Here is a 25704-nt window from a genome sequence, read left to right on the forward strand (position 1 = left end):
ATAATCAACATCGTCCGAGTCGGACAGATCAGACATGATCCCTTCGCTTTCTTCAGAACTCGAGGGTGCAGTATTTTTACTTGATTGGAGTTTATCTTTCTTTACAACAACTGGCTGGTCCACTTCCTGGAAGCATTTGCGCTGGACTTGAGCGGCTCTCTTAATTAACTTTTCGTTTTGTTCGTCTCTTATTCGATGAAATATTGGCGTATTGGTTAGTATTTCAGTTGAGTGTTATTAGCACCACGTTATTCAATCGAGCCTGTTCAATTATTTGCAATGTAATATGCGCCTCATGGTTATCCATTATTAATAGCACAGGGGTAACAGCAGATGGTTTGGCATGTTTGATGAAATGATTGAACCATTTTAGAAATAATTCCGAAGTGATTCAACCAGACGGAGATGCGACTCCAATGGTTCCTGGTGGACTATTTTTAATCATGTGGTCTTTAAAGTATTTACGCGGAAACACTAACATTGGCGGAATTGTGTTTCCTGCCGCATTTATTGCACCTACCATTGTCACCAGTGTGCCTCGTTCACTAGATGTAATAGCGCCCAATTGCTTCTGACCTTTAGTTGCTAAAATTTTGTTAGGATTTTGCACCGTTGTCAAGGCAGTTCCATCGACGTTAAAAATTTGAAATGCATCCAATTTATGTTTTTGCAAGACGCTATGAAGATTTTCAAAAAACTTTGACACCACTGGTTTATTAAATCCCATAGCTCTTCCTAGTGAAGTTGCTTCTGCTGTTCTGATAGAAATATCTTGATTTCTTTTCAAAAAATTGGTGAACCAGTCTTTGCCTGCAGTCTGATTTTTCAGCCAGGAATTAGGAATCTTCTTTTTGTTGGAAACTGCTAATTCGTACGCTAACTTTCGCGAGTTTTTTTGTGTTAATCCGTGATGCAAATTAGCCATAGTTTTAAGATACTGACATAATCGCTGTTCTTCATCGTGGGCAAATATTTTTCTTACAGTATAGTTTGGAGTCATACGTGGAGATCCCTCTAAAATAGCACTGCTCCAATCGATGTTTTCCTCGGAATTTCTGCATTTTGCAATGTATCGTCGTAGTGTAGTACGAGGAACCGCGTATACAGCGTTTCTCATCGCTTCCTCACTCGTTTGTCCTATTTTAATGTTTTTAATATTTCTTCGCGGCATTTAGGCAAAATAGGGATCTGAAAATCACGTAATCCCATAAATATTATTCACTTATCATTAACGTGTACAGTGGCCATGCGTTTTAAAAAACGCAAAGGGGTGGCCACAGTTAACGCATCAAATGTGCCCACTGTCCACAAATGCAAGCTTCTAATAAAAATGGCGTGTAATAATTGTGCTACAAATTCTTACCTAGTCGCAGATATTTTAACGTTATCCAAGGTTGTATGATTTAGGTATAGATATCTATGACGGCTATTATTAAAAACCTCCTTCAACTTCTTTTAAAAGAAAGTAACTTTATGCACATGAAAAACAACATAGACGTACACAAACACTATTCATCTTCCAAACTTGAAAATTCTTATAAAACCGGCAAATACACCTGCACTTTCACCACACTAGATGGCGGTATAATGTAACAGTATTTGAATTTTTTTTCAATATGTGGCCACTGTAGGCGGACGTCCCCTATATCATCTCTGGGGGCTACTTGAAAACCAAATTTAAAAAAAAATAGAAATTTATCAATTTCCCACATTTAATAAGATAGATCGAAAAGAAAAAAAATTATTTAACAAACAGAAACATAATTCTTCGACAACTTAAAAATCGGGCCTTATTTACCTACTTAAACTTAGGAGCTTGCACAAAAAAAAAGAAAAAATGATTCTTAAAATCATAAATAAAAATTCACACATCGAAAGTCTTTACTTCAGGTCCAAACTCAGTGAATCAAATTGGAATTGTCCGCGACATAAAGTAGTCGGCGGTTCGAGCTTTTTCAGAATTTCATTTTTCTCAACCAAAGAACAGTCTTTTATGGATGGAAATATAAACGAATTCTTGACTCACTGACTAGATATGAGGAAGGAACACAACCATACATCTTCATCATTCTCACCTTGGAAATTATTTGAGCAACAAATCTTTTTTTGGATCCTTTAACCGTCGTCAACTCGACAAGAATGAAGTCATCAGAATTTAAATTTTCAAAGTCTATAGGAGCATTAATGGCTTCACCTTCCACAACTTCCTCTTCTGAAGTGACATCATTATCAGAAACGCCACTCGATTCATTTTGGGGGACATCAGGTCCAGGAGATTTTGACAATTCGCCAGGTGGAGTGGTCCCAATCAGCAAATAAATGTTGCAAAAATATTTTTTTAAATATTGTACGTAAGGTTGCAAAAATGTTTTTTAAAACGTTGCAAAAATGTGTTAATGGCCAAAAATACGTTGTAATTGCAACATTGGAAAAACATTTTTGGTACAATACAACAATATTTCAAAAACCCTTTAGAAAACGTTTTTAGAATCTTATAAATGTGCTTTATTCTATAAATCAAACACATTTTACGAACATTTCAAAATCTTTTTTATAGAATCACAAAATGATGTTTTGAACATTGCAAAAATGTTTTATTTATTATCACAAAATACATATAAATTATAATAAATATCACTTATTATATGGGAGGAGCTGCCCTCTGCACAACTTCTTCAGCTCTGTATAACAAAAACCATTAGAATGTCAATATAAATGAAACCTTGTACTTATACCGTTTGCATCTTGTTGGCGATTGAGGCTCAATCATTGAGCCAACCACAACTGAACAGACTTAATGATATCCTGCCTAGGCTCTGACGGGCATTTATTTAATATCACGGCTGCACACAAATGCATATATGTAAAACTTCCAATGACCGTCATAGTACAAAACCTGGTAACATGCAATATTTGAAAACTATTACTGATTTTGATATTGCAACAATAACAATCATGTAAATAAAAGAGCTACTTTATGAAATTTCATGTTGCAAAATCAGAATTCCACGTCAGATAATTATAAATTTACATAATGTACGTACCAATAGCTGCTTTGGCCAATTCCGTGTCTTTGAAACATTTTTTTGTTTCTGCCCCTTCCAACTGTACGTGGGTGCCAGTTTATTCGAAATAATTCGGGTCATAATGGAACCGGCTATCTTAGGCATTGATTTCCCTTCTGCCTGATGTCCTAAAGTTTTAATCTAAAAGGTACAATTTTAAATACTAACACTAGAATAAATTATATAAAAAGTAAGTCCCACCATTTTTTTTAGATTCGTTGGATTGGATAACTGTGACTCCATACTTTGCAGTTCTTCCTCTGTTTTTACGGGCAAAAGAAATGTCTCCTCTTCAAGCACCCCTTGTTCTTCTAGGCTTTTTCGTTTGCGTCCTCACGCAAATATTTCAGATGTGCCTTTATTTTTGTTACAATCAACTATATTAAAACAAAACAAATACTGATTGTGCACAAACCAAATAAAATTAAATTACGTATGTGAAGTTAGCGTCGAAACTCCCAGCGTCGGAAATCCAGTATGCGTATAACCAAACTAACCTAGCAAATCTCATTGAATTAAATATTTTTCATTAAAACAAAATATTTAATGGTGGCGTATCACATGTGACTTTAGATTACAATTAAGGACCCATGAGGCCGTCTAAATCCCAAATTCACACTTTTTTTATTCATAAATAAGAAAGTTATTAAGTACGAAAGATCGCGAAATCAGATTACTATATTACGGCCGCTCGGAAAATCCGGTGGCATTTTCAAATTGGCAGTTGCGGAATTAACTATCAAGTGCTCTCAGATTATTACACAAGCGATGCCCTTAAATTAAATACACAACAAAGCTATTAGTATAATTCATATTATATCGTACCTACTTTTATATATATATATATATAAAATATATAAAAGTAGGTACGATATAATATGAATTATACTAATACCATCACCATGCGATCATACATTTATCTTATAGTTAGTGATATAGTTATGCAATAATTTATATACCTACTGATTAGATTACCGTTACCTCTTGATTGTTTACCATGTAAGTAGGGCTTGCAAGTTATGGGAATGGGAAAAAACGATATTTCCTACAATTCATAAACAGTGCAGTGCAAAGTGGAGGAATGGTGATCTTTTCATTTGAACGGTCACCTTCTCAATAGGTAAGGGTCGAAACCCAGCGTTTTCCTAACAAATTTGGAAAAACAAGGAGGACTCTTCAAAACGCGCTCACCGTCTCAATAGGTAAGGTTTGCAAATACGGGCCGAGTTACAGACCTTGCACTTAAATTGTTGTGTTTGATATCCATCGGGATTTAAACTAAAGTCTGGAAGACAATTATAATGAATGCAACGTTTGCAGTTATCACACTGAATCCAGTTGTGTGCTGATGGCGTGCAAACTTCATTACAGCATCTCATTTCAGTTTTACTGCAGAACTGCGCCTTCTTCCACATGTTACATACTGTACATTTATGCCAGAATGATGACACGTTTGGTGGATTTGAACGGGAACAATTTAAACAATAATTAACCATTGACAAAGAATTTTGTAGCAAGTAATGTTGTATAAAGTTACGAATTTGTGCTATGTCGAGGTTATTATTATAAGTATGTACTCCATTGTTGCTGACAATATTTTTAATATAATACATTAGAAATACACCGCCATTGTAACCGTCAAATTGTTTTTCGTGTTTTACATTTGTTAATTTCCACGGTGTTATGTTTATATTTAAAAATTCTAAGATCTTGACAAACCTTTCAAAGTACCTTTGTCCTGCAAAAAAATCAAAGGTGGGCAAACTATTTAATACATAAAATTCCTTTGTTTTGCCGTTGGCAACAAGCAAAAACCAATGACTATTTTCTAAAATAGGAATAAAAACTATTTTACCATCATTTAAGTAGCAAAGACTATTAAGACTTTCATTCTCAACAGTAAAATTAATAATTGGGGTATTTATTACAGCGAAGTAATCAGTTTTATTTTTAATAACTAATTGGGCAAATAAATCTATTATAAAAGAAGCTACCCACTCCTTACCAGATAGTGTAAAATAATCGTAATAATCTAAATCTGTGTAATAACAGTTAGGCAAATCATATCTGGCTATGTAGCCATTTACTAAGGAACTATTACATTTAAATAGATAATAATATTTATAAACTCCGTTATCGAAAAAAACACTAGAACCGACGTTTTCTAAGCTTTTAGGTTTATCGGCTATCGATAAACGTTGCAAAAATGACGTATTACGGAGATGGGTCGTTTTTATTTTAGGTGTGCGGTTCCATGATTCTTTTGCAACATTGAATTCGTCAACGAGTGTACACTTACGAGGTTTTTTAAGGAGTAACTTATATTCTATTTCCTTTTCTTTGCATGCTAAATAATCGCGCATTTTTTGAATAAACCTGGAACACTTTAAATTTTTTTTTTTATCTACAACAAAATTTTTAACTACGTTAAACCAACCTTCCACCAATGAGTTTGATAAAACGTTAGTAGTACCGGTGTTAACGAGCAATGCTGACCAAAATGGCAAATATGGCATATATTTTTGAACGCAAATATCTAAAAATTTGGGACAATACCATTGATTTAACTCTAAATCTGATTCTGCCAGCGTAACAATCGAATGCTTTGCTAGAAAATTGCTGTAAAATGGACTTTTAGTATATAAACTTTTTAAATTAACATTTTCATTTACGCTAAAGAAGTCTGGAGATTCTGATGTGCCATCTTCATTATCAGTATCCGACATTTCGCGGTTCACAAATCTATCGAAAGCAATTGTTACTTCTGGGGTCAAATAGCGATTTAATAAAATCGTAGCAAAATCCATGAAAAGTGATTTACACTTGTAATAGGGTTTGACCAACATTATATTATTTACAACTCCCCGTATTAAAAACAGCTTTAAAACTTTGTTTTTCCCTGCGTATTTTTTGGCGTCTGAAGCCACTATTTTAGTGAAATGGGCACAACAGACATGCACAGTGATGAAAGGACAATGCACATCAGAATTTCCATCAGAATTTTGTTGTAGCAAATTGTGAGTCACTTGAAGATACTCCAAAACGGTCACTCTGGAAAACACGTTTATAACAGAATGAAGAAGCGCCCAGCTAAAATCGGTAACTACACTATTAATCGCGAACTCCCTTGTGCACTGAAAATTAAAAATCCATTCTGAAATAGTTTGAGATGTATGAGAATTAAAGGGTGTGGCATTTTTAACGCACATTTTAAATTCGAAATTAAACACATTAAATAATTACGAAATTGAAATATTTTTATTGGAATTTGAAGTTGTGTTCATGACATTACGTATGGAATATAACATCATTTAAATGGCCACCTCTGGCTTGGTGGCAAGACCGCATTCTTTTATTGAAATTTTCCATAACATTTTCGCATAATTCTGGTTCAATCTCCTCAATACAGCGACGAATTTCGTCCTTCAATGCATCGATGGTTTCAGGATTGTTCACATAAACCTTGCTTTTAAGAAAACCCCAAAGAAAGAAATCCAATGGGGTTAGATCGCAAGATCTTGGAGGTCAGTTAACATCGCTGAAACGAGAAATTATGCGATTTCCGAATTTTCCACGCAATAACTGCATGGTTTCACGTGCCGTGTGGCATGTGGCCCCATCTTGTTGAAACCATAGGTTGGGCACATCCATATCTTCAAGTTTTTGCCAAAAAAAAGTCGTCAACATGTTACGGTAATTGTTTCCATTGATGGTAACGTCAACACCAGCATCATTTTCAAAAAAATACGGGCCAATGACCCCTCCAGCCCAAAATCCACACCAAACAGTGACTTTTTGTGGATGCATGGGTTTTTCATGAATCGCATGTGGATTTTCAGTACCCCAAATTCGACAATTTTGACGGTTAACATACCCATCGAGGTGGAAATGCGCCTCATCACTAAAGATGATTTTTTTGTGAAAATCAGCATGTTCCAACATCCAATTAACAAAATTTCTGCGCTGCGTATGGTCATTTTCGTGCAATTCTTGAGTCAGCTGAATTTTGTAAGCTCGAAGGTGAAGATCAACATGCATAATTCGACCCAGAGTTCTTGTTGAAAGGTTTAATTGCTGAGATCGATGGCGAATTGACATGTTTGGGTTTTCTTGCACACTCTCATTCACAGCAGCGATATTTTGGTTGTTTCGACGTGGTCGAACATGGCGATGGTCTCTATCGTCCTTCAGTGAATAAGTGCGCTCAAATTTTTTGATTAATCTGTCTACTGTACTGCGATATGGCCGGTTATGAACACCAAAATGATTACGTAACTTTCGAACCGTCACCGTGGAATTAGACCCATTTGCATAATAGGTTTTAAGAATCAACAAACGTTCTTGCGAGGTGTAGCGCGACATTTTTATGAATGTCAAACATCAAACTTGACAGTTGCCAAATTTGGTGAGTTTACATTCGGTAGTTCAAAAATGGCGGCAAATTTAAAATGTGCGTTAAAAATGCCACACCCTTTAGAAATCATTTCTAATATTGGTAAAGTAACGTCTTTACCATAAGATTGATGTCTAATGACACCGGCGTAATAAAAGACTCGTTTGGAGTCTTTGGAAAATTTTCTAATAACAGTTCCTGTACAGTCTAAATACAGGATGACGTTTTTTGTTCGTTTAAATACATTTAGACATAATCTATAACACCATTCTAAATTTAAATAAATAACTATATGAGACGTTTTGTAAAATTTGGTGATGTAGTGATTAGTTGGTTTCTGATTACTGTACATGAGCGTAACGGCTTCGAAATCGTCTCGCGCCAAATCTTTCTCACAAGCACCTTCTGATTTTAATTTCCTAGCGACGTCGTCACTAGGAATGTCGTGTACGGTTTTTTTAGATAATAATTCCTTATCAGCTGCCAATATTTTTTTTGTTTATATGAAAAAGCGGTCATATGTTCCAACTCTTTCTTTGCCAAAATTCGAGCTTGTCCTCTTATTTGCTTCCGTATAACATGCGAATCATCTCCGTGATTAAATTCTCCTTGTATTTCAAATGATCCCTGAATGGTTTACGGAATATTGGTTCCCCACATTTTGTTCCCCGCATTTCGTACCCCACATCTCGTTCCCGGGTCATTTCGTCTTTCCACTTCTCGTGCCCGTATGTTTCGTTCCCGAACGGACTTATGTAGAGCTTATTCGTAGATAGGTATGGTATTTTAACGTATTTTATACAATTTAGGTAATGGTTTGTTCTTTCGTCAACGTACACAATACCATACTTTTCAAAAACGTTCATTGTTGCATGTAAGTATACAAATGCACTTGAAAATGAAAACTTAACAATATAATAAGGCATACCTCAATTAAACAGTTGCTATGGACTGTCATTATGGGTTCTATGTAATGGTTTTTTCATAAATGTACTTCATTATCAAAAATTTTTATTATTACATGCAATACAGAAACAAACACATTTTAAAACTCATAATTATATGCGATACCTCGTAAATAATCTAACAGTTCACGGTTGTCCACATCTTCACAAACAGCTTTGATTCTGGCCGAAATAGCGGCATACTTTTTGTTACGTCTGTTGACGGGGTTGCCAGCAACGAGTTGGGTAATTTCATAGGAATGAATACCTTGCTGCTTTTTTAAGCACTTGATAAACTTATATATATTAGGATACAGTATGCCGCATGTTTCCTGAAAACTTCTATGCCACCCTTCCACATCATTGTTTGTTCGCTGCTGTCCGGCAAGTGTTCGTTCAAGCATATTCCATAACGGAGTTGCAAAGAGTGGATTTTGCCGCCCGCGTCGTTGTCTTCGACCGATGTAAGTATCTTCGAAATAATTTGCAATTACGATCGCCTCTCTTGGAAAATGTTCGCTTTCTACTAATTCTTCGAAAGCGCCGGCCACGTTCTCGGAGCGAACAAACGCTAATGCAGGGATCATTCGAATCCACCTAGCAAATTCATGATCTTGTTCATATCGACCCTAAAAAGCATACATGATTTATTTGTTATTATTCCATTGATGATTTTTTCCCTACCTTCAAACCTTGCTCTTGCTCTCCATATCGACTGTGTTAAATGAAAAAAACATCCCGTTATTCGAAGTTGTGGGAACTCCAATTCAAATGCTTGAATTGCAGCTTGTTCAAAGTCCATCATCAACTCAGATGGTTGCAGTCCCACTTGAATACGCTTCAATTCCCGAAGAAACTTCACGTATGTTGCTCTTGTCTTGTTTGGTAGCAGAGCATACACGACGGGAATAACTGAATTGTATTGCACCACATGTAAAGTGTAAATTTGTTGAAAAAGAGAAGGAGCAGTGCTGAAAGTCCCATCTGCAAACCATTCTCTACTACGTGACAAGAGCAACAGATTTTCCGGTGTAGAAAAAATTAGCATCCGACCAGGTAATAGTTCAGCTTCAGAATCGTAAAATAAAAACTGTTGAATGATACCATTGACAGCGATTTCTTTATATTCCTAAAATGGCTAATGAAAGTTAGTTGCTTATAGTTATGTAGGTATATAATTTGAACTTACTTGAGGCAGAATAAGGTCTTGTACATCTCGAGGGATAGCAGGCGCATCACCCGCATTTCTTGCACTTCGAATAACTCTCTTTAAAGAGTCTTTACGCGGCAGCAAAGCAGCAACATTCGCATGAATTTCAGCGACGGCCGTCGCCAGGATTTGTTGTGGTGCTTCATGAGTTGCAACCGCACGTTCCTTTATACCGTTGATAGTACGAACGGCTTCTGGACGTCCAGCTTGTGCTGCGTGATTATGGCCTCTTACCACCTTAACCACTTCACCCTCTTTTCCTTGTGTCCACACTCTACCTGTACACACATCACGTTTTTCGCAAACCCAAATTGCATGTAGTTCATCTTTTGTCATTTTCACATACGTGAATAAATGATTGTCGTACACCAACTTTGGCCTGCCGCGAATCGAGTTAACATAATTAGCCATTTTGTGAGAACGATATTTGCACACCACGACAATAATCACAAATAATTTGCTGCTTGTACAATTTCATAATTTATATATTAATTGGATTTTACAAAGTAACCAATAAAAATTTAGAAATTTTAATTAAGGCTACACCCGTAATGGGTTATTTGCTTTCACATATCTTAACCTATTAATGATCTCCTTAATATCTCATTAATCTAATGATTTTTCATATTTTTAAGATGTCACCTTCAGGTGCTTTTGTATAGTCATATACAATAATCATACTTTCTAAATATGATGTACGTTGATGAAAGAACAAATAAGTCCTCAATGCATTGAAGGGGCTTACGCGCATTTACGTCCAGGGAGATCAGTATTTTATTATTAACGGATGTCCAGCAATAAGTACCAGCCTAACCACTAGCCGTCGTCACTATAAGACACTACGATATCCGACTAAATAGTTGCGTTATTTGTAAAAGGCTCCCGACTTACCATACCTATAGTAACGTAACGTAAAGCTGCATTTCCAATGAAAATGTGCTAAAAGTACTATTTAAGTCCGTCTGGGAACAAAAGATCCGGGTACGAGATGTGTAAAGACGAAATGTCCCGGGAACGAGATGTGGGGTACGAAATGTGGGAAACAAGATGTGGGGAACGAAGATTCCGTACCCCTCCCTGAATAAACCCATCTTTACTAAATTATCTAAAAGCAATGAGTATTTAACCCGTCAGTGGTCGCTAGGTGAAATGTTACGCGAGTGGTTGCGCGTGAGCATTTTGCTCATGATGAAAAATGTATTATTTTGCCAAAATGAAATAATTTAGTATAAGTATAGCATCCTTGTACTTTACCAGACTGAAAGTTTTTACCTAGCGACATCAACTGACATCTATCACAACGTATATATTAATTTGATAGCTTGTCAAGGTACTGTCAGGTCAAATAAATCAAGTGATCGACTTTTGCTATTATTTGAATGTGTACGACATTCTAATCAAAAATGATTTCAATTTTTGTTATGGAATTTAGAGAGTATGAAATAAAATGTTTTACATTATTTGTATGTTAAATCAGTTTACGTTACTCATTTCGAAATTCCTGCCTCAGCTACGCTTCGACAGTAAACATCTCACTCGTTAACGTAAACTTCGATTTACCATACTCATATGTAAATAACTATTCCATGGAAACGTCAATTACACTGTGTTTTGTAACCTACATTCTGGCGTTTTAGAAATGTAAGTCATTCTGGATATTTGATAGCTACAATTTCCTGCACGGTTAAAGTTGCTTTCAACATCTAATACTTAGGCCATAGCGACGATGATTTAGTTACCCACCTTAGAATTAAATCGCGTAAAAATATGCTAGCCCGAAACTTCATTGCTCTTCCTGTCAATTTTCTTTGTGCAGCATTGATCGAATGCCGAATAAAACTTTAAGTACCTACTTTTATTACGATATCTGGGGTAACGCTGCAGCATTGGCCTTTTCTTTAATGTCGGAGGAGTATTTGCAAACCTAAATCGCTGTTGTCACTTATAATTGCACAAGAGGTTTGTATTTTACCGAGTAAATTTGGGTTGTTTAGGTAATGAAAATCTGTTGCCTAGCAATTAGACGAGAAAAACTATCAACTAATAAAAATGCGACACCGCAGGTGGAGCATTTTTAGGTTGACAGTTTTTCGAGTTCAATTGCTAAAAGGCAACAGATTTGAATTGCAACAACACAAATTTACTCGGTTTAAATACAAACTTCGAGTGTAATTCGGCAGGACAATTTAACGAACAAGAAATTCACATAACTAATCAATTACTGACAGACGTCAAACTAGTCATATGGGAAAGGATAATGCGATAATTGGTTCGAAAATGAATAAGTGAAAAAACCACTAGTGCATTTGTCGCTGGAAAAGTTGCAGGTAACTTTTGCCGCTGTCAAAGTGACAATTTCACTGCGGCTTATGCGATTTTTTATACATGAGTTGAATTGTCATATATAATACCATAAGTAGTCGAAGTATTGTCGAATATTTTTGAGGTGCTGTCACGAATGCTAGTTACGCTGATTAATACCACGAGCGCTTGCGCGAGTGGTATTATAAAGCGTAACTAGCATGAGTGGAGCAGCAGCTCAAAAATAATCTACAAATACTTCGACTACGAATGGTATTCGGAGGACTATTCAATGAATCAAAAGAAAAATTAAGCATATATTACCCACGCGAATGTATTTCCATGACAACAATAAACGTCAAAATAAATTATGGAGGTTGCTTTTCATTTTGCTATTGATTCTATTCGAACTTTTGTGCTCCAAGCTAATTCGTTATGAGTGATTAAATTAAAAGATGTGGTGATAAGTCGGTTGTCGAAATTGATTAACAAACTAAGAAGAATGTTCCGGTTAATACAACAAAATTTCGCGTCATTTCACTGGTGGAAGTTTGACAAATGTCATTGAATAATCGCATTGAATTGTCGCTGAAATACCACACGTGAAATTATCGCTGAAATACCACACGTGCAATTATCACTATAATTCGTTCCCATTGGCGCAGCAATTTGAAATCGAGACATTTCACTGGTTGAAATCTGACAAATGTTAGATGAATTGAATAGTCACTATTAAACATTTCAAAGCTATTCATTTTACCTGAAATGCACACTTGCAAACTTGCAAATTACTTGTCACTATTGATAGCCGATTGCTAGGATTACAATGGGTGATCACAGGTAAGTTGATATGCCTAACAAAGTGTGATCGTAAGGTAGCTACGCGTCGGGTCGCAATATTGGCCGCGGGAGGAAATTATACACTACGTTTCGGGCAACAATCACCCGAGGAATTAGGACAAACTTTAGTCCTGTGGTATATTCGCTATTTATTGTACTCCGATAATCCACTACAGCAATTTCAATGTTCAAGTCCAAATTTGAAAGGTAAAAAATTTGATTGATTGTAGAATCAATATAGGTACCTTGTCATGTTAAATTGCGACCATATAATGATAAATGTCTGTTCAATTGAAATATTTGCGTTCCAAACTATGACGCAGACTTGGTCGTTTAAAACTTTGCAGAACAAGTCTTATGAGGAAAGTACTACCTCCCATATTCAAAAAGATATATGTAAAACGGCATACTGACTCTAAAATACCGTGCAGGAGCTGGTATATTTTAAGGTAACCACAAATTATTATTAAGTTGAATTTGATATTACATTGAGTACTGTCACTTTTCGTCCCGTCGTTATGCATTTTAATCCCTCCGGGAGTAAAAGTGATACTTTAGTCCCTTAAATGGATGACAAAACACGTTGGTTTAGTCCAGGGAGTACAAAATAGCTATTTATATATCAAGGGAGCAAAGTGCAGAATATAGCTTACAGAACACAGTAATTGACGTTTCCATGGAAAGTACCTTACCTCCCGCAGGGAATTTTTGATACTCCTCCCACAGAAAGTAGTAAACGCATACTTTGCTCCTGCATAAGAGGGAGCAAAATCTGCTTCTCGGTAGAGCGCGGAGATAAAAGTATTTATTAAAATGCACCCACAAAATGTCAGTGTGTGAGTTTGTATGTCAGTTTGATCATATCATAATTTTATTTAAAGCATAAATTAGTACTCAATATTAGTTTATTGTGCCTGCTGTGCCTATATTGTCGAATTTTCAGGTGGCGAAATGGATGTAACGCTGGAGGATATACTGGTGTTTGCAACAGGGGCTGATACTATTCCTCCTTTAGGGTTTCCGTGGAAACCCAAAATCAAATTCGGCCATGAGAAAAATAGCATTTATCCCACAGCAAATACATGCGCACTGGAACTGGAACTTCCAGTTGTTCATTTAACCTATGAAAGCTTCAAAGAATCCATGAATTTTGCAATTGCCAATTGAAAGGATTTTGCGTTCGCATAATTAATGTCCACCAAGTATAAAATAAAATGTTATTTTTTGTTTGTTCAAACAATGTATTCATAAAATATTGTAAATGAATAAATCCTAAAATAGGAAACTGAAATATGATTATGGTTAATAATACAAACATAAGGTAACTTTTCTTTAACCTTCAACACATTACATCTACATACAGATCTAAGTAGCTTTTTAAGTTTAGTTTATATGAGGGCAACGTTCGATAGGGTATAAAAATGAAAGTAATGTGTACAATAAAATAATTTACTACCTAAAGTTACATACATACATCTTCGGTTATTTTTCAACATAATTAACGTTTTGATTGGAGCATGTGTCATACCGGTGGACCGGCTTTCCAATATACTCTTCAAGGAACGTTGCTGCCGGTGAAATGAAATGGGTTTTCATAGCATAGTGTTTTGAAACTCGTCTCCAATTAGGAAGGTCTGCTCTCCTAGCCACCTCTTTAGCTTTGGGAAACTGTGAGAATCGCTTGTCACCAACTGGATAGTCCAAAATTTCCCTTTGAAACCCTCCCAGTGCTAGCTGCTTGACAGGTTTCAGTAGAATATTTTTTATCATCCAGCTTACTGATCAAGTTAAGGCAAGTAACTTTCATCTTTTTCCAAAGCTAATGAAGTGACTATAAGAGGGCAGACCTAACCAGGGACGAGCTTCAAAACACTGAAAACCCATCTCAGTTCACTGGCGGCAACGTTCCTTGCAGAGTATTTTGGAAAGCCGGTCCACCGATATGACACGTGTTCCAATGAAAACGGTAATTATGTTGAAAAATAACTGAAGATGTAACTTTTGGTAATAAATGTATTTTGTTGCACACATTACTTTCATTTTTATACCCTATCGGACAAAAAAAAACAACCCTCGTATTATAATTACATCATACATGCCTTTTTAAATATGATCGAATTGTTAGATAATGGCCAATCCCATGTCTTCCATCATCTGCCAAAGGATCTGGAACTAAATTTGCTGTTCCAGTTCTAAAAAATTGTCGGCAGTCTCTGGAATGACCACATTATTATTGATAACAATTTCTGTTATTGGTCCTTCATTATCAACCCCATATCCATTTTAATTTTGAATGTAGTAGGGATCCTCACTAATGGCTTCCATTTGATTTTCAATCATTCCTACTTGCCATAGCTGAAACGGAGACTGGCCCCGCATTGTTCGCAAACTATGATGATTCCACTCATGAGTAAATTGCGTAACACTTTTCTGTATATGTGCAAGTAAACAAATTGTAGTGCAAATAGATCAATTTCATCTAATTCGTTTAAAATACCTTCATCTTCCATTGACAAAAATAATTCTTTAAAGTGTCTTGTTACAACTCTGTTTACTTCGGCCCACAATCTTTCAATCCTTTGATTATGGACCGAACGACCCGTAATATAGCTCCCTCTATTTGATCCACGATTACGTATCATATGTTCAGCTACTAATATATTTTCTGTGCCATGGTCACCTCGTACTCTGTGTGGTATGCCAAATTTTTCAACACCCTCTTGAAATAACCTTAAGACACTAGTTGCTTTGTTATCAGTTAGGCACTGTAAATAAATAATACATCTGCTATATCCATCAACAGCACCGTGATACACAAACCGGAAAGACGTAAGCTTGTGATTGGAATCCATATGCCTACAACAGCAACTACATATTACGTATGAAAAAAATGGTAAAAAAACTAAAACTTACCATAAATAATTTAACGATCAATTGAACTTACCTGTGAAGTTCGATCGAAATTATATGAGGTATCCAGTCCGAAGATATAATTGATATTTACTACGTAGTCCGCCCTCTTTGAGCTAAAGCCACAAGGTTTAAAGAAAACAAAATTCCCGCTTACCCCCTCTGCTCGTGCGTGTAGAGGTTTGAGAGAGTCATTATGTTGAAAGAAGTTTATTTGCCCCTTGGGAGGGGGGGAGGGACCTTATATCTTCGGACTGGATACCTCATATAATTTCGATCGAACTTCACAGGTAAGTTCAATTGATCGTTAAATTATATTTCGGTATCCAGTCCGAAGATATAATTGATATTTACTACGTAGATGTTTAAAGAGCTGCGGCAAATAAACCTCCAAGTCATCACAATCTAGTAAAAACTCTAAGTTAGCCCAATAGCTAAACGTTAGTTGTGTTACAAAATTTATGTATTTATCAAACAAAAAAATGTGTCTATACATGAGATTTACATAAAAATATTTCGTCAAGAGAAATCGTGGTTATCCAAAATTGATAATGCAAAGTTATCTTGCTGATATAATGGCCTGTTGTAAAACCTGGCGAAAACTTCAGAATTTTTACTCCACCCGGCTGTTCTTCTAATAGCCTCTAGAGAAACGCCCTTTCGCCAAGCCATCGACGTCGAAGCGTGGCGAGTGGAATGAGGTTTGAAAATCGACGTATCCACGCCTGCGGACTCGAGGCTGTCTTTGATCCAGCGACTCAAGGTCTGTTTGGTAGCTGGTCGGTGTGGTTTCTTATAAGTTAAAAACAACAGATCCGAGTCAGGATGTCGAATGTTTGCTGTGTTGTTCAGGTATTTTAACAGCAAGGTAGCTACGCAATGTTAGGATTGACCTGGTAAAACGGTAGTTCTAGCACTGGTTGCGACCGTTCCAATCCGGATGTCTTTATATTGTCCGATATGAAGATTCTGACTCCCTTCTCATGTCGAACAATATTTGACGTTCTAATAACAGAAAAGGTTTGTACACGGTGTCCTGTAATCAGTGCCAACAAGGTTACTAAGCGTTTCGATAGTGTCTGTAGATCTACGACTTCTTCCGTGTTGAAAAAATCAAGAACTATTTGTGGATTCCAGGTAACATCATATCTAGGTTTGGATGGTCTCAACTTAAAAACTCCTTTTAAAAATCGCTTAATTAAGGAACACTGCTCTAGGTTGACGGCTAAGACTAATGAAAGTGCAGACCTGTGACTATTAAAGGATCCATAACCTAGGTTATAATTCTCCAAAATATCCTGCAAAAATCGCAGTACCTCAGTAGAATTTGCAGAAAAAGGATGAGTTCTAGTCTTCTTACAGAAGTCCCACCACAGCTTATAGGTCCTGTTGTATTGTTTGAGAGTTGCAGGTGCCAACGATTTCAGTATGGTGCTTGTAGACTCCTCTGGAGCTCCTTTCAGGCGGAAGGCTTTCCTGACAAAATTGTCGCCACCAGGGTAAGGTCCTTCGCCAAAGGATGTGGTCGATTGCTGAAAGGAGATGTCAACAGATTAATATCTGGATCAAAGAATAATAATTTGCTTGCGATAAGTTTGCAAAAAAGTGGAAACCAGGGTTGTGATTTCCAAAAAGGAAGAATTACAATTCCCGTCGCCTCGTCTTGCACAATTTTATTCAAGGTTCTCAACACTAAGTTAAAAGGCGGGAACGCATAGAAAAAATAGCCCTGCCAATTTTCTGTAAAAGCATCTATAGCTTCTGCAGCTGGGTCTCTATGCCAAGAAAAGAATTTGTCGCACTTGTGATTGTCTTTTGACGCGAACAGGTCAATATCAGGGTTTCCGAAATTCTCTACTATTAGTAGGAAAGCGTGATGTGACAAGGCCCATTCCGTATCTGGAGGTAGACTTCGAGATTCGGCGTCCGCTTGCCAATTGTCCTTAGAAGAAACATAAGCAGCAAAAATCCAGACGTTTCTCTGTTCGCACCAGTTCCAAATATCTTGAGCATAATTATTAAGGGTCTTGTGCCGAACGCTCCCCATGCGGTTAACGCAGGCGATAGCCGTGGTGTTGTCCGATCTTATCAGAATGTTACAGTTCTTAAGATTCGCGGCGAAGCTTTTTAAACCGTTAAAAATCGCTAATAGTTCTAAAGTATTAATGTGTAACAATTGTTCGCCTAGATTCCACCATCCTCTAGCCGTCTGATTATTAGCGCAAGCCCCCCAACCCGTTAGGGACGCGTCTGAAAAGATTATTAAGTCAAAGTAATCTTTCTTTATGTCGTTGGAGGACGTCTGAATGTGTGAAGCCCACCAGTATAAATCAGAAAGAACTGATCTACTTAAAGGAAAGAACCAAGAGTTAAAACTTTCTCCCGAAAGTCTAAGAGCCCTGATCTTGGCTCGTTCAAGAGATTTTGTGTGGGCCCACCCGTATTTAATGGCGGGGCACGCAGCAATAAGAACGCCGATTAGTCGCGCAAAGTTTCTGATTGTACTCCTTCTGCGGTTTAGGGTGGTAATAATGAAATTGAAAATTTTCTCGCGTTTGTCGACAGGTAAAGCTAACCGTAAAGAGGGAGCATGGAACATGAAGCCCAAAAATTTACAGCTTGAATTAGGAGATGTGTTACTTTTTGCGTAATTAATTATAAAACCCAAAGATTCCAGTAAGTTTATGCTCACTCGTGTGTGGTTTTCGCACTCTTCAAAAGAGTCTCCGATAATAAGAAAATCATCTAAATAATTGATTATTGTAATTCCTTCTCGCCGTAAAAAGGAAACCACTGGTTTAATTAATTTAGTAAAGACATAAGGAGCGCAGGCCAAACCAAACGGCAAGCAGGAAAACTCATAGAGACTATTGTCAAACCAGAAACGTAGAAATTTTCTGTCGTCCTTAAAAATTGGGACTACAAAATAAGCGTTTTCTAAATCAATCGTTGTTAGAAAAGAATTACTTCTTATTAGCTTTGATGCTGTTCTGTAGTCCTCCATTTTAAAATGGGGTGTCGACAAGAAGGTATTAAACTTTTTCAGATTTAAAATAAATCTCTTTTTGCCGTTAGGTTTATCTGCTAAAAAAATTGGCGAAATGAATTCGCCCGCAGAACTGGAACATTTTTCCACGGCTCCTAAGGCTAACAATTCCAGTACCGCTTCCCTTAACAATTTGCAATGGTTGACTGATGTTTTAAAACATGTCGGAGAATCCTGAATCGGTTTTGATAAAAAGGGCAATTTGAGACCCTGTGTCCAATCCAGAATCACAGAATTGGAAGATATTTGAGACCAGGCAGAATAAAAGTGTCTAAGACGGCCGGCGAACTTATTACCTACCTCGGTTATTGTTGTTTGCCTCTGCCTCTGAATGTGTCTCTCCGACTGTTCGATTCTCTGCGGTAGGAGCGCCCTTTGTAAAGATCCGTTTCTCCCTTGCGACGAATCGGGCGATTCCTGTTTTCCGACTGCGGTCGAGTAGCGGTGGCCGGCTTTTTGTTCCATCTCGCTGATTTTTGACGGAAGGATGTGGTGGGTACGGCAGGTGCTCTTAACTCTCTAGCCGTAGATTTAATAATTTTTGCCGATTTAATTTTGTCCGCTAAGTCCGACCCGAACAAAAAGGTATCCACTTCTGACGGATCTACAAGATCCTTAATTTCTTTATTAAGGATCGGTGCGATTAATGAACGTCGCGTCATTGATTCCGTAAAGAATAAATCAGTAAAAAGCCGGCCGGCGTCCGTAAACGAAGTTAGCAATTTGTCCCTTAAGGGAGAAGGAATGTTGCTAGACTCCTCTAAAATAGCCGAAAAACCTAGACCTAACGCTAATAGGCCCCTACTTAATTGGCTTTGTAGGCTCGATCTCGCTTTGTCGCGATTTAAGTTAGCGCCTGACAGAACCGCTGCTACTTCCGGGTTTAGGATCGGTGGACTCAAAGCTTCACAATTCGAATCGAGAATATACGTTTCGAAAAGCTTAGTTTTTAGCTGTTGAGTTATGCCGTGCTTTAAAAAAAATTCCACCTAGCTATAATTTCTGGGTGTAAAAGGAGTTTCTGAGAAATATTTTTGTCCGGGTTATCCCCCAACAGCTCCAAAATCTCCTCCGTCAACTCTGCCTCATCGTTGATTAATAAAACGTCAGCATTCGTAACCGAATTCTCCGTAGGAACATGTAGGTCACGGTCATGGTCCTGTGTGGATAAATTCGCCGTTTGCGGGATGGAAATGGCGCCGGTCTGACTGCGGCCTTCGCTTGAAGGTGATACCGAGCCGCGCGGGCTGCGACTATCACTAAAAGAGCAAGATTTGCGAATATGTGATACTGTATCCCGCGGATAACAGCTATCACGGTCGCTATTGCCCGACGCATCTGAATCCACGCTGCTCGAGCGATGGCGAACAGAAACGTGGCGTCCTTTAGGCGGCCTGTTTTCTTTCGATGTCGAACGACGAGCGCGGGTACGTTTACGTTCCAATTTTCGTTCTAATTTAAGCAAACGTCGAAGGAGCTGTTTTTTAGAAAGCCCTTCATCTGAATCGCTTGATCTAGAGCGAGCTCGTTTACTATGTTTTCCCATTCTAAAAATGAAAATTCCTAAAACGTTAGTGTAAGTACTTACAAGGACAGATCTACCTAACGTGGCTAGCACAAGAGAACGAAATGACTCTCTCAAACCTCTACACGCACGAGCAGAGGGGGTAAGCGGGAATTTTGTTTTCTTTAAACCTTGTGGCTTTAGCTCAAAGAGGGCGGACTACGTAGTAAATATCAATTATATCTTCGGACTGGATACCGAAATATAATTTGGTCCTTTTACTTTATACTGTCTCCTTATTATTATATTAGATCGTCTCAATAAAATACCGATAGGATTAATTACACGCAATCTCTCCCTGACTCTCCATCGTGGAACGTAAATATTCCTTGCTCTTATGCCACCAATTACATACACTTCTCCAGCATTTGGAGTTTGTGATAAAATTTCCCTAATCACATTGTCTAATTCTGTATCTGTGACAAGAGCCCGTTTTGGTTCCACAAATTGCAGATTCTGTCGATGTCTAAATAAAGTTCTTCTGGATATATTTAACGTGTTAGCTATTTGTGTCCATTTCAATCCAGATGTTCTTAATGTATTTAATTGCTCTGCCACGATTTCGTATCGATTTCCCATTCTTCTAGGACAAACATATTGGTGTTCTTCATGAATTGAACTTTCCAAGTTACGTTCAATACGATTATAGATGTTAGCAAATGCTTCATAAAGAGAAATTAATAACGTGGTTAACCTTTCATCTGTAGATACAGAAAGAAAGAAGCATTATTAAAATACGGCAGTAATCCTCTACTTTTCTCTGCAACTGTGATAATGTATTTTCATCTCTATTAAGGAAGGTTTCGGCACTATTGTAGCAGTCAACCAGTTCGGTTAAAAATGTTTCCAAAGAAACTGGCATAATAAGCTCTTCGAATCAAATAAACAAAGTGCAGAATTCGTATTTCATATACACAAATGATAAATTTAAAAAAGTGTGGTAGTTCGGCTGTATCACAACGTATCAATCATCCTGCACAGCGATGCCAAGTCTTTTTCAAAAATAATACATACGCGCCTGCCCTCTAGCGGCGATTGTAAATAGGTAATTTTTATTTATATTTTGCGGTTACTAAAGAGTCATAAATATTGGTGTTTTTCAAAGAAGATATATATTTTTGTATATCAAAATATATATTTAGCGCATACGCAAATATACAGCACATTACAATCAATATATATCGAAAATTTTTATGTATTTTGTAATAGAGAATATATTTAGCGGAGTTTTCATATGTCCCAAACGGCGCGCCATAATCAATCAATCAATCCGTGTATTTTACGACGGGTACAGGTGAAGGATTTATTTAGTCTGTCAGCATTAGAAGAAAGAAAGGTAACATACTTTGATGTCCAAGCGCGAAAATCGAAGTGCAATATATTTACAACTGCTGTGAATTCCTAAAAGGGTGTAGGCGGTTATTTAAATTTTCAAGGAAGGTCTTTTTCGCAAGGGTTTACGTACAATGTTTCTTGCTATTTTGCATACGATAAAAGGATCTAGATCGTTTTGGGGGGATCTTGGATCTTCCTTTCTTAAGTGTAAATCTTTGATCTGGACCTAGATCGTAATTTTTAAATGTATCTGGATCTCTATCTAGATCCAGAATTAATGGATCTTACCCACCACTGCAAATAACTACACCATTCCAATGATGAAACGAGATTGCTAAATAATATTATATGACTAAACTGATTGAAGTTATAAACATCTAAGTGTTAGATTTAAATATTTTAAAAAAATAATCTTTATTTTGTTTCCGGTGACGGCGAGTTAAGCGACGGCAAGTTGACCAATGGCGAGATTGCCCGACGGCGACTTGTCCCTGCCCGATATGTATAGGTACTAGCCTTCAGCACTTAACATTAAATAGTTATCTAAACGCAATAATGAATACTACTAAATAAAGGATGAAATATTTGAGACGAGGGGTTGACTACTGGGCAAATGTGGTGTACAATCCTGAGGAAATGGTGACCAAATGTTGGGTAAATGTAGCGAATGTGGCAAATGTTAAGGAAATGTAGAAGATAGTTTAGCAAATGTTTAAGAAATGTAGTAAATGGGTATTAAATATGACATATCAATGCGAGTATCAATGATTTGTAAATGTAAAGATAAATGTATACCAGACGCTTACAATTCGTGAAAATTATGCAAAAAAATGTGGTTTAACATTCGTTCATGTAGTTCAGTCGTAAATAATGTGCTAGAGTCTTACGAAAGAGTAATAGAATGATTGTTACATTTCGATTGCATACATTGCTTTTTTTGTTTTGAAATTTAAGAATCTCGGAGAGACTTCATTTGCAAAGATTATTGTTTGATACATAATCACAAATTTTTATTAATTCAATCGGATTAATAGAACAAAATTTGTAGCAGAATGGTAAATGATATCAATTCATCCTGCCAAAATCGAAGAATGATTGGTGGCTCTGGACCTTTATGGGCCGTTACCTCCGAGTCGTGGGGGGGGGGGGGGGGGGAATGTTTGTATGTGTCGTGCTGGATGTTTTTACAAAGTACGTGACTTTATACGCTCTTAAGAAAGCAACGACTCGTAGCATTTTGAATAGGCTTGTAACTGATTTCTTTGTAAAATATGGCCAACCAGAACGGCTGTTAACCGATCATGGTACACAATTTACGGCCAAATTATGGGTCGATAAATTAACGAGTTTAGGCATAAAAGTTATACGTTCCTCGATACGCAGACCTCAAAGTAATCCATCAGAACGTGTTATGAGGGAGCTCGGACGCTTTTGCCGAACCTATTGTAGCGAGGCTTTTGAGTTGTCAAAATTTGAGTTATTTTTTAATTCAGTAGTACAGGAGTCTACTGGTTTTAGCCCACGCGAGTTACAGATTGGAAACCCTCCTGTCGAATTGCTTCCAAAAAAATTAAAACGTCCGACTGAATCAGTTAATCATGGGCTTCCACCTGAGCAAAAACTCATACTAGCAAAAGAGACGCTAGAAGGTGCAGCGGCTCGACGAAATGTGCGTTGTTCTTCTAGACCGTTGCCGGTGTTTGAAAAGGGTGATGTAGTCTTGCTGAAGAGTCAAAATATATCCTCCGCTGTGAAGGAGGAAACCAAAAAATTTATGCTTTTGTTCGAAGGTCCCTATCGAATAAAAAAGGCAATAGGGCCGTTCACCTATGTACTTCTTAACTGTGAAAATGATCAGGAAAGAGGTACGTTTCATGTGTCACATTTGAAACGATATATTTCCAAGTGGGAAGGTTAAAGAGCTAACATGTGGTCACTTTTAACTTGGGGTGGCATAGTTGTAGCTGAAGAGTAAATCTTAAAATAATTTACCGATCTTCCTAATTTTTTTGATGATCAGAAATAAATAAATTTAGACACAAAAGCAATTCAAAAATTGAAATATTAAAATACAATTTGAATAAATTTAGCGGCGGAGAATTGATTTATATAACGTACATGAGAATTTGGAGCGGTTAAAGATAAGGAGTACTTACGGCGCGGTTTGTGGAGCAGAACGATGGTCGAGTAGGGTTTGTTTCTTCAATTGCAAATTTAGGGTTTCAAAAAATTGAGTTTCGGCACGACACAAGACAGTAGTAATATATGCATTCGCAAGCAGCAAGATTGGAACTTGTTTCTTCCTTCCACGAATATTTTGCGTGCGCACAAGTAAGTACAAGGACGGACACAAAACGGCAGGGAAAATCAAAATTATGACCAGTAACAAAACCAGGAAATTTTTAAATTAAGGAAAACGTACGTTATTTATGTATGCAACAGTAGCAGAATGGTAAATGATTTCCTTTTTAATAATTATAAGTTAGATTTATCGACGTGTGGATGCGGCTTTAGTTAGTTTGTGTTTCTATACCAGGCGACAGAGGCCGAAATAGGTAATGTGATTGATTTGTGTGTGCGCATTTCCATCTAAATTCCTGTTGGTTACGATGCGAAACAATTTTGAATTGTTGTGGCACGACGCCTGGTTTTAGGTATGAATTAGTAGTTTTTCGTACTTCCGAGACTAAAGTGACAACTTCACTCCACTATGACAAGTAGTGAAGTGTCACTTTTTGTCCCGCCGGGATTAAATTTGGACGAAAATCCCGGAAGGATGAAATTACTATCAAGGCCATTTCAGTAGGTTGTTCCACATTTTGTATGCGGCACTACTTAAACGCATCGTACTGCTGCTCATATAGTTTTTTTGGATTTCGGTGGTATCAATTCTTTACCTATCTTTGGCTGCTTTTTATCAATATCAAATACACCATTGTCACTCACCACCAAAATTATGACACTAGCAATGACAGTTTCCAAATTATTTTTGTTACCATAGCATAGGATTTGGTGTACTGACGCAACGTTCCTATGGTAACTTGTTAAGCAGCGATTTTTTGAAAGAACGCGTTCTCTAACTCCATACATATTAAGTGTTTCAGTTTCGGAAGTACGAAAAATATCGTATATACCTTGCGACTGAAGTAGTGGTCTTAATCCCTCAGGTAAATTATGGCCCTCCCTTCGGTCGGGCCATAAACTTTACCTTCGGGATTAAAAGTACTACTTCAGTCCCGCTGTATATAATATCACAGACAACATATACTACAGACGGTCAATGCAATGCTATAGAAATAAACGCAACACCTAATAGAGTACGGTTAGTGTGTTGCCTACCTTGAAGCAGTCGAAATAATTTGTCGTAAAATGTGGTAGACGCACAGAAAACTGTTGTGTGTGGTAAAAGTGTGTAATAGATGGAGCCATTTTTGTAAAAATAAAATACATATACTCAAACCTTATTTCCTCGGCTTCAGAACGCCGACCTTTACGTACAGATAAGATAAGCGCTCACTTGTATAACATCATAAATTACATGAAATAGGATACATTTTAATTCTTCATTTTTCTCTTTTCTAAACATTTAAAAAATTGGAGCGGGTTTGGTTATACAAGGGCGGAAACTAAATTTGGCGCCCCTCCAAATATAAAATTATGAGGGCAAGGAAAGATTTTATTAGAATAATAAACATAATTTTTGTTTTTCTATAATAAATATATTATTATACCGGGTGGGGTAGTGACTTGAACAACGCACCATAGGAATAGTAATTTTTTCATTTCTGATTATTGACTTCCCTAAATATTTTAGAGAGAAAGACTATTTAGGTTTTTTGCAGGGAAAAAAATTAGGAATCCATGCATACTATAGCTTTTAATTTTATGAACTTTGAAACCAAGAAATTGGATAACTAAAAACTGGCGCTTCTAAGAAAATGAGTGGTGCCATGACAATTTGAGATCAAACATGGCAAGTGCAGGCGCTTTTGTTTGATTTCCTAACTCCATGGAATTACCGACTTTATAAACGCGACAGTTTTTAATTTTTACTGATTCAGAATTTATAAAATACGAAACAAGACAAGCGTATGTA

General features: G+C 37.0%; 2 protein-coding genes across 2 annotated transcripts; both read right to left on the minus strand.

Annotated features, from left to right (window-relative positions):
* Positions 1–8727: 8727 nt before the first annotated feature.
* On the minus strand, positions 8728–10115 carry LOC116181977. Its single transcript, XM_031502777.1, has 3 exons — positions 9592–10115; positions 9087–9531; positions 8728–9031 (listed from the first exon to the last, which is right to left on the minus strand). Exons 1-3 carry the CDS (start codon positions 10021–10023, stop codon positions 9021–9023), a joined length of 888 nt encoding a protein of 295 aa, XP_031358637.1. The 5' UTR covers positions 10024–10115; the 3' UTR covers positions 8728–9020.
* A 6039-nt stretch (positions 10116–16154) lies between these two features.
* LOC116160522 lies at positions 16155–20040 on the minus strand. Its single transcript, XM_031473734.1, has 2 exons — positions 19010–20040; positions 16155–17195 (listed from the first exon to the last, which is right to left on the minus strand). The coding sequence occupies exons 1-2, from the start codon at positions 19172–19174 to the stop codon at positions 16536–16538; spliced, it is 825 nt and encodes a 274-aa protein (XP_031329594.1). The 5' UTR covers positions 19175–20040; the 3' UTR covers positions 16155–16535.
* Positions 20041–25704: the final 5664 nt, after the last annotated feature.

The sequence above is a fragment of the Photinus pyralis genome, unplaced genomic scaffold (genome assembly GCF_008802855.1).
Source record: "Photinus pyralis isolate 1611_PpyrPB1 unplaced genomic scaffold, Ppyr1.3 Ppyr1.4_LG1, whole genome shotgun sequence".
NCBI lineage: Eukaryota > Metazoa > Arthropoda > Insecta > Coleoptera > Lampyridae > Photinus > Photinus pyralis.

Excerpts from the sequence above, each read along its gene's own strand:
- LOC116181977 (XM_031502777.1), bottom strand. The coding sequence starts at position 10,023 with ATGGCTAATTATGTTAACTCGATTCGCGGCAGGCCAAAGTTGGTGTAC. Across the intron at positions 9,532-9,591 it reads AAGACCTTATTCTGCCTCAA|GAATATAAAGAAATCGCTGT; the intron begins GTAAGTTCAAAT and ends TAGCCATTTTAG.
- LOC116160522 (XM_031473734.1), bottom strand. The coding sequence starts at position 19,174 with ATGGAACAAAAAGCCGGCCACCGCTACTCGACCGCAGTCGGAAAACAG. Across the intron at positions 17,196-19,009 it reads GGCAAACAACAATAACCGAG|CAATCGACCACATCCTTTGG; the intron begins GTAGGTAATAAG and ends ATCTCCTTTCAG.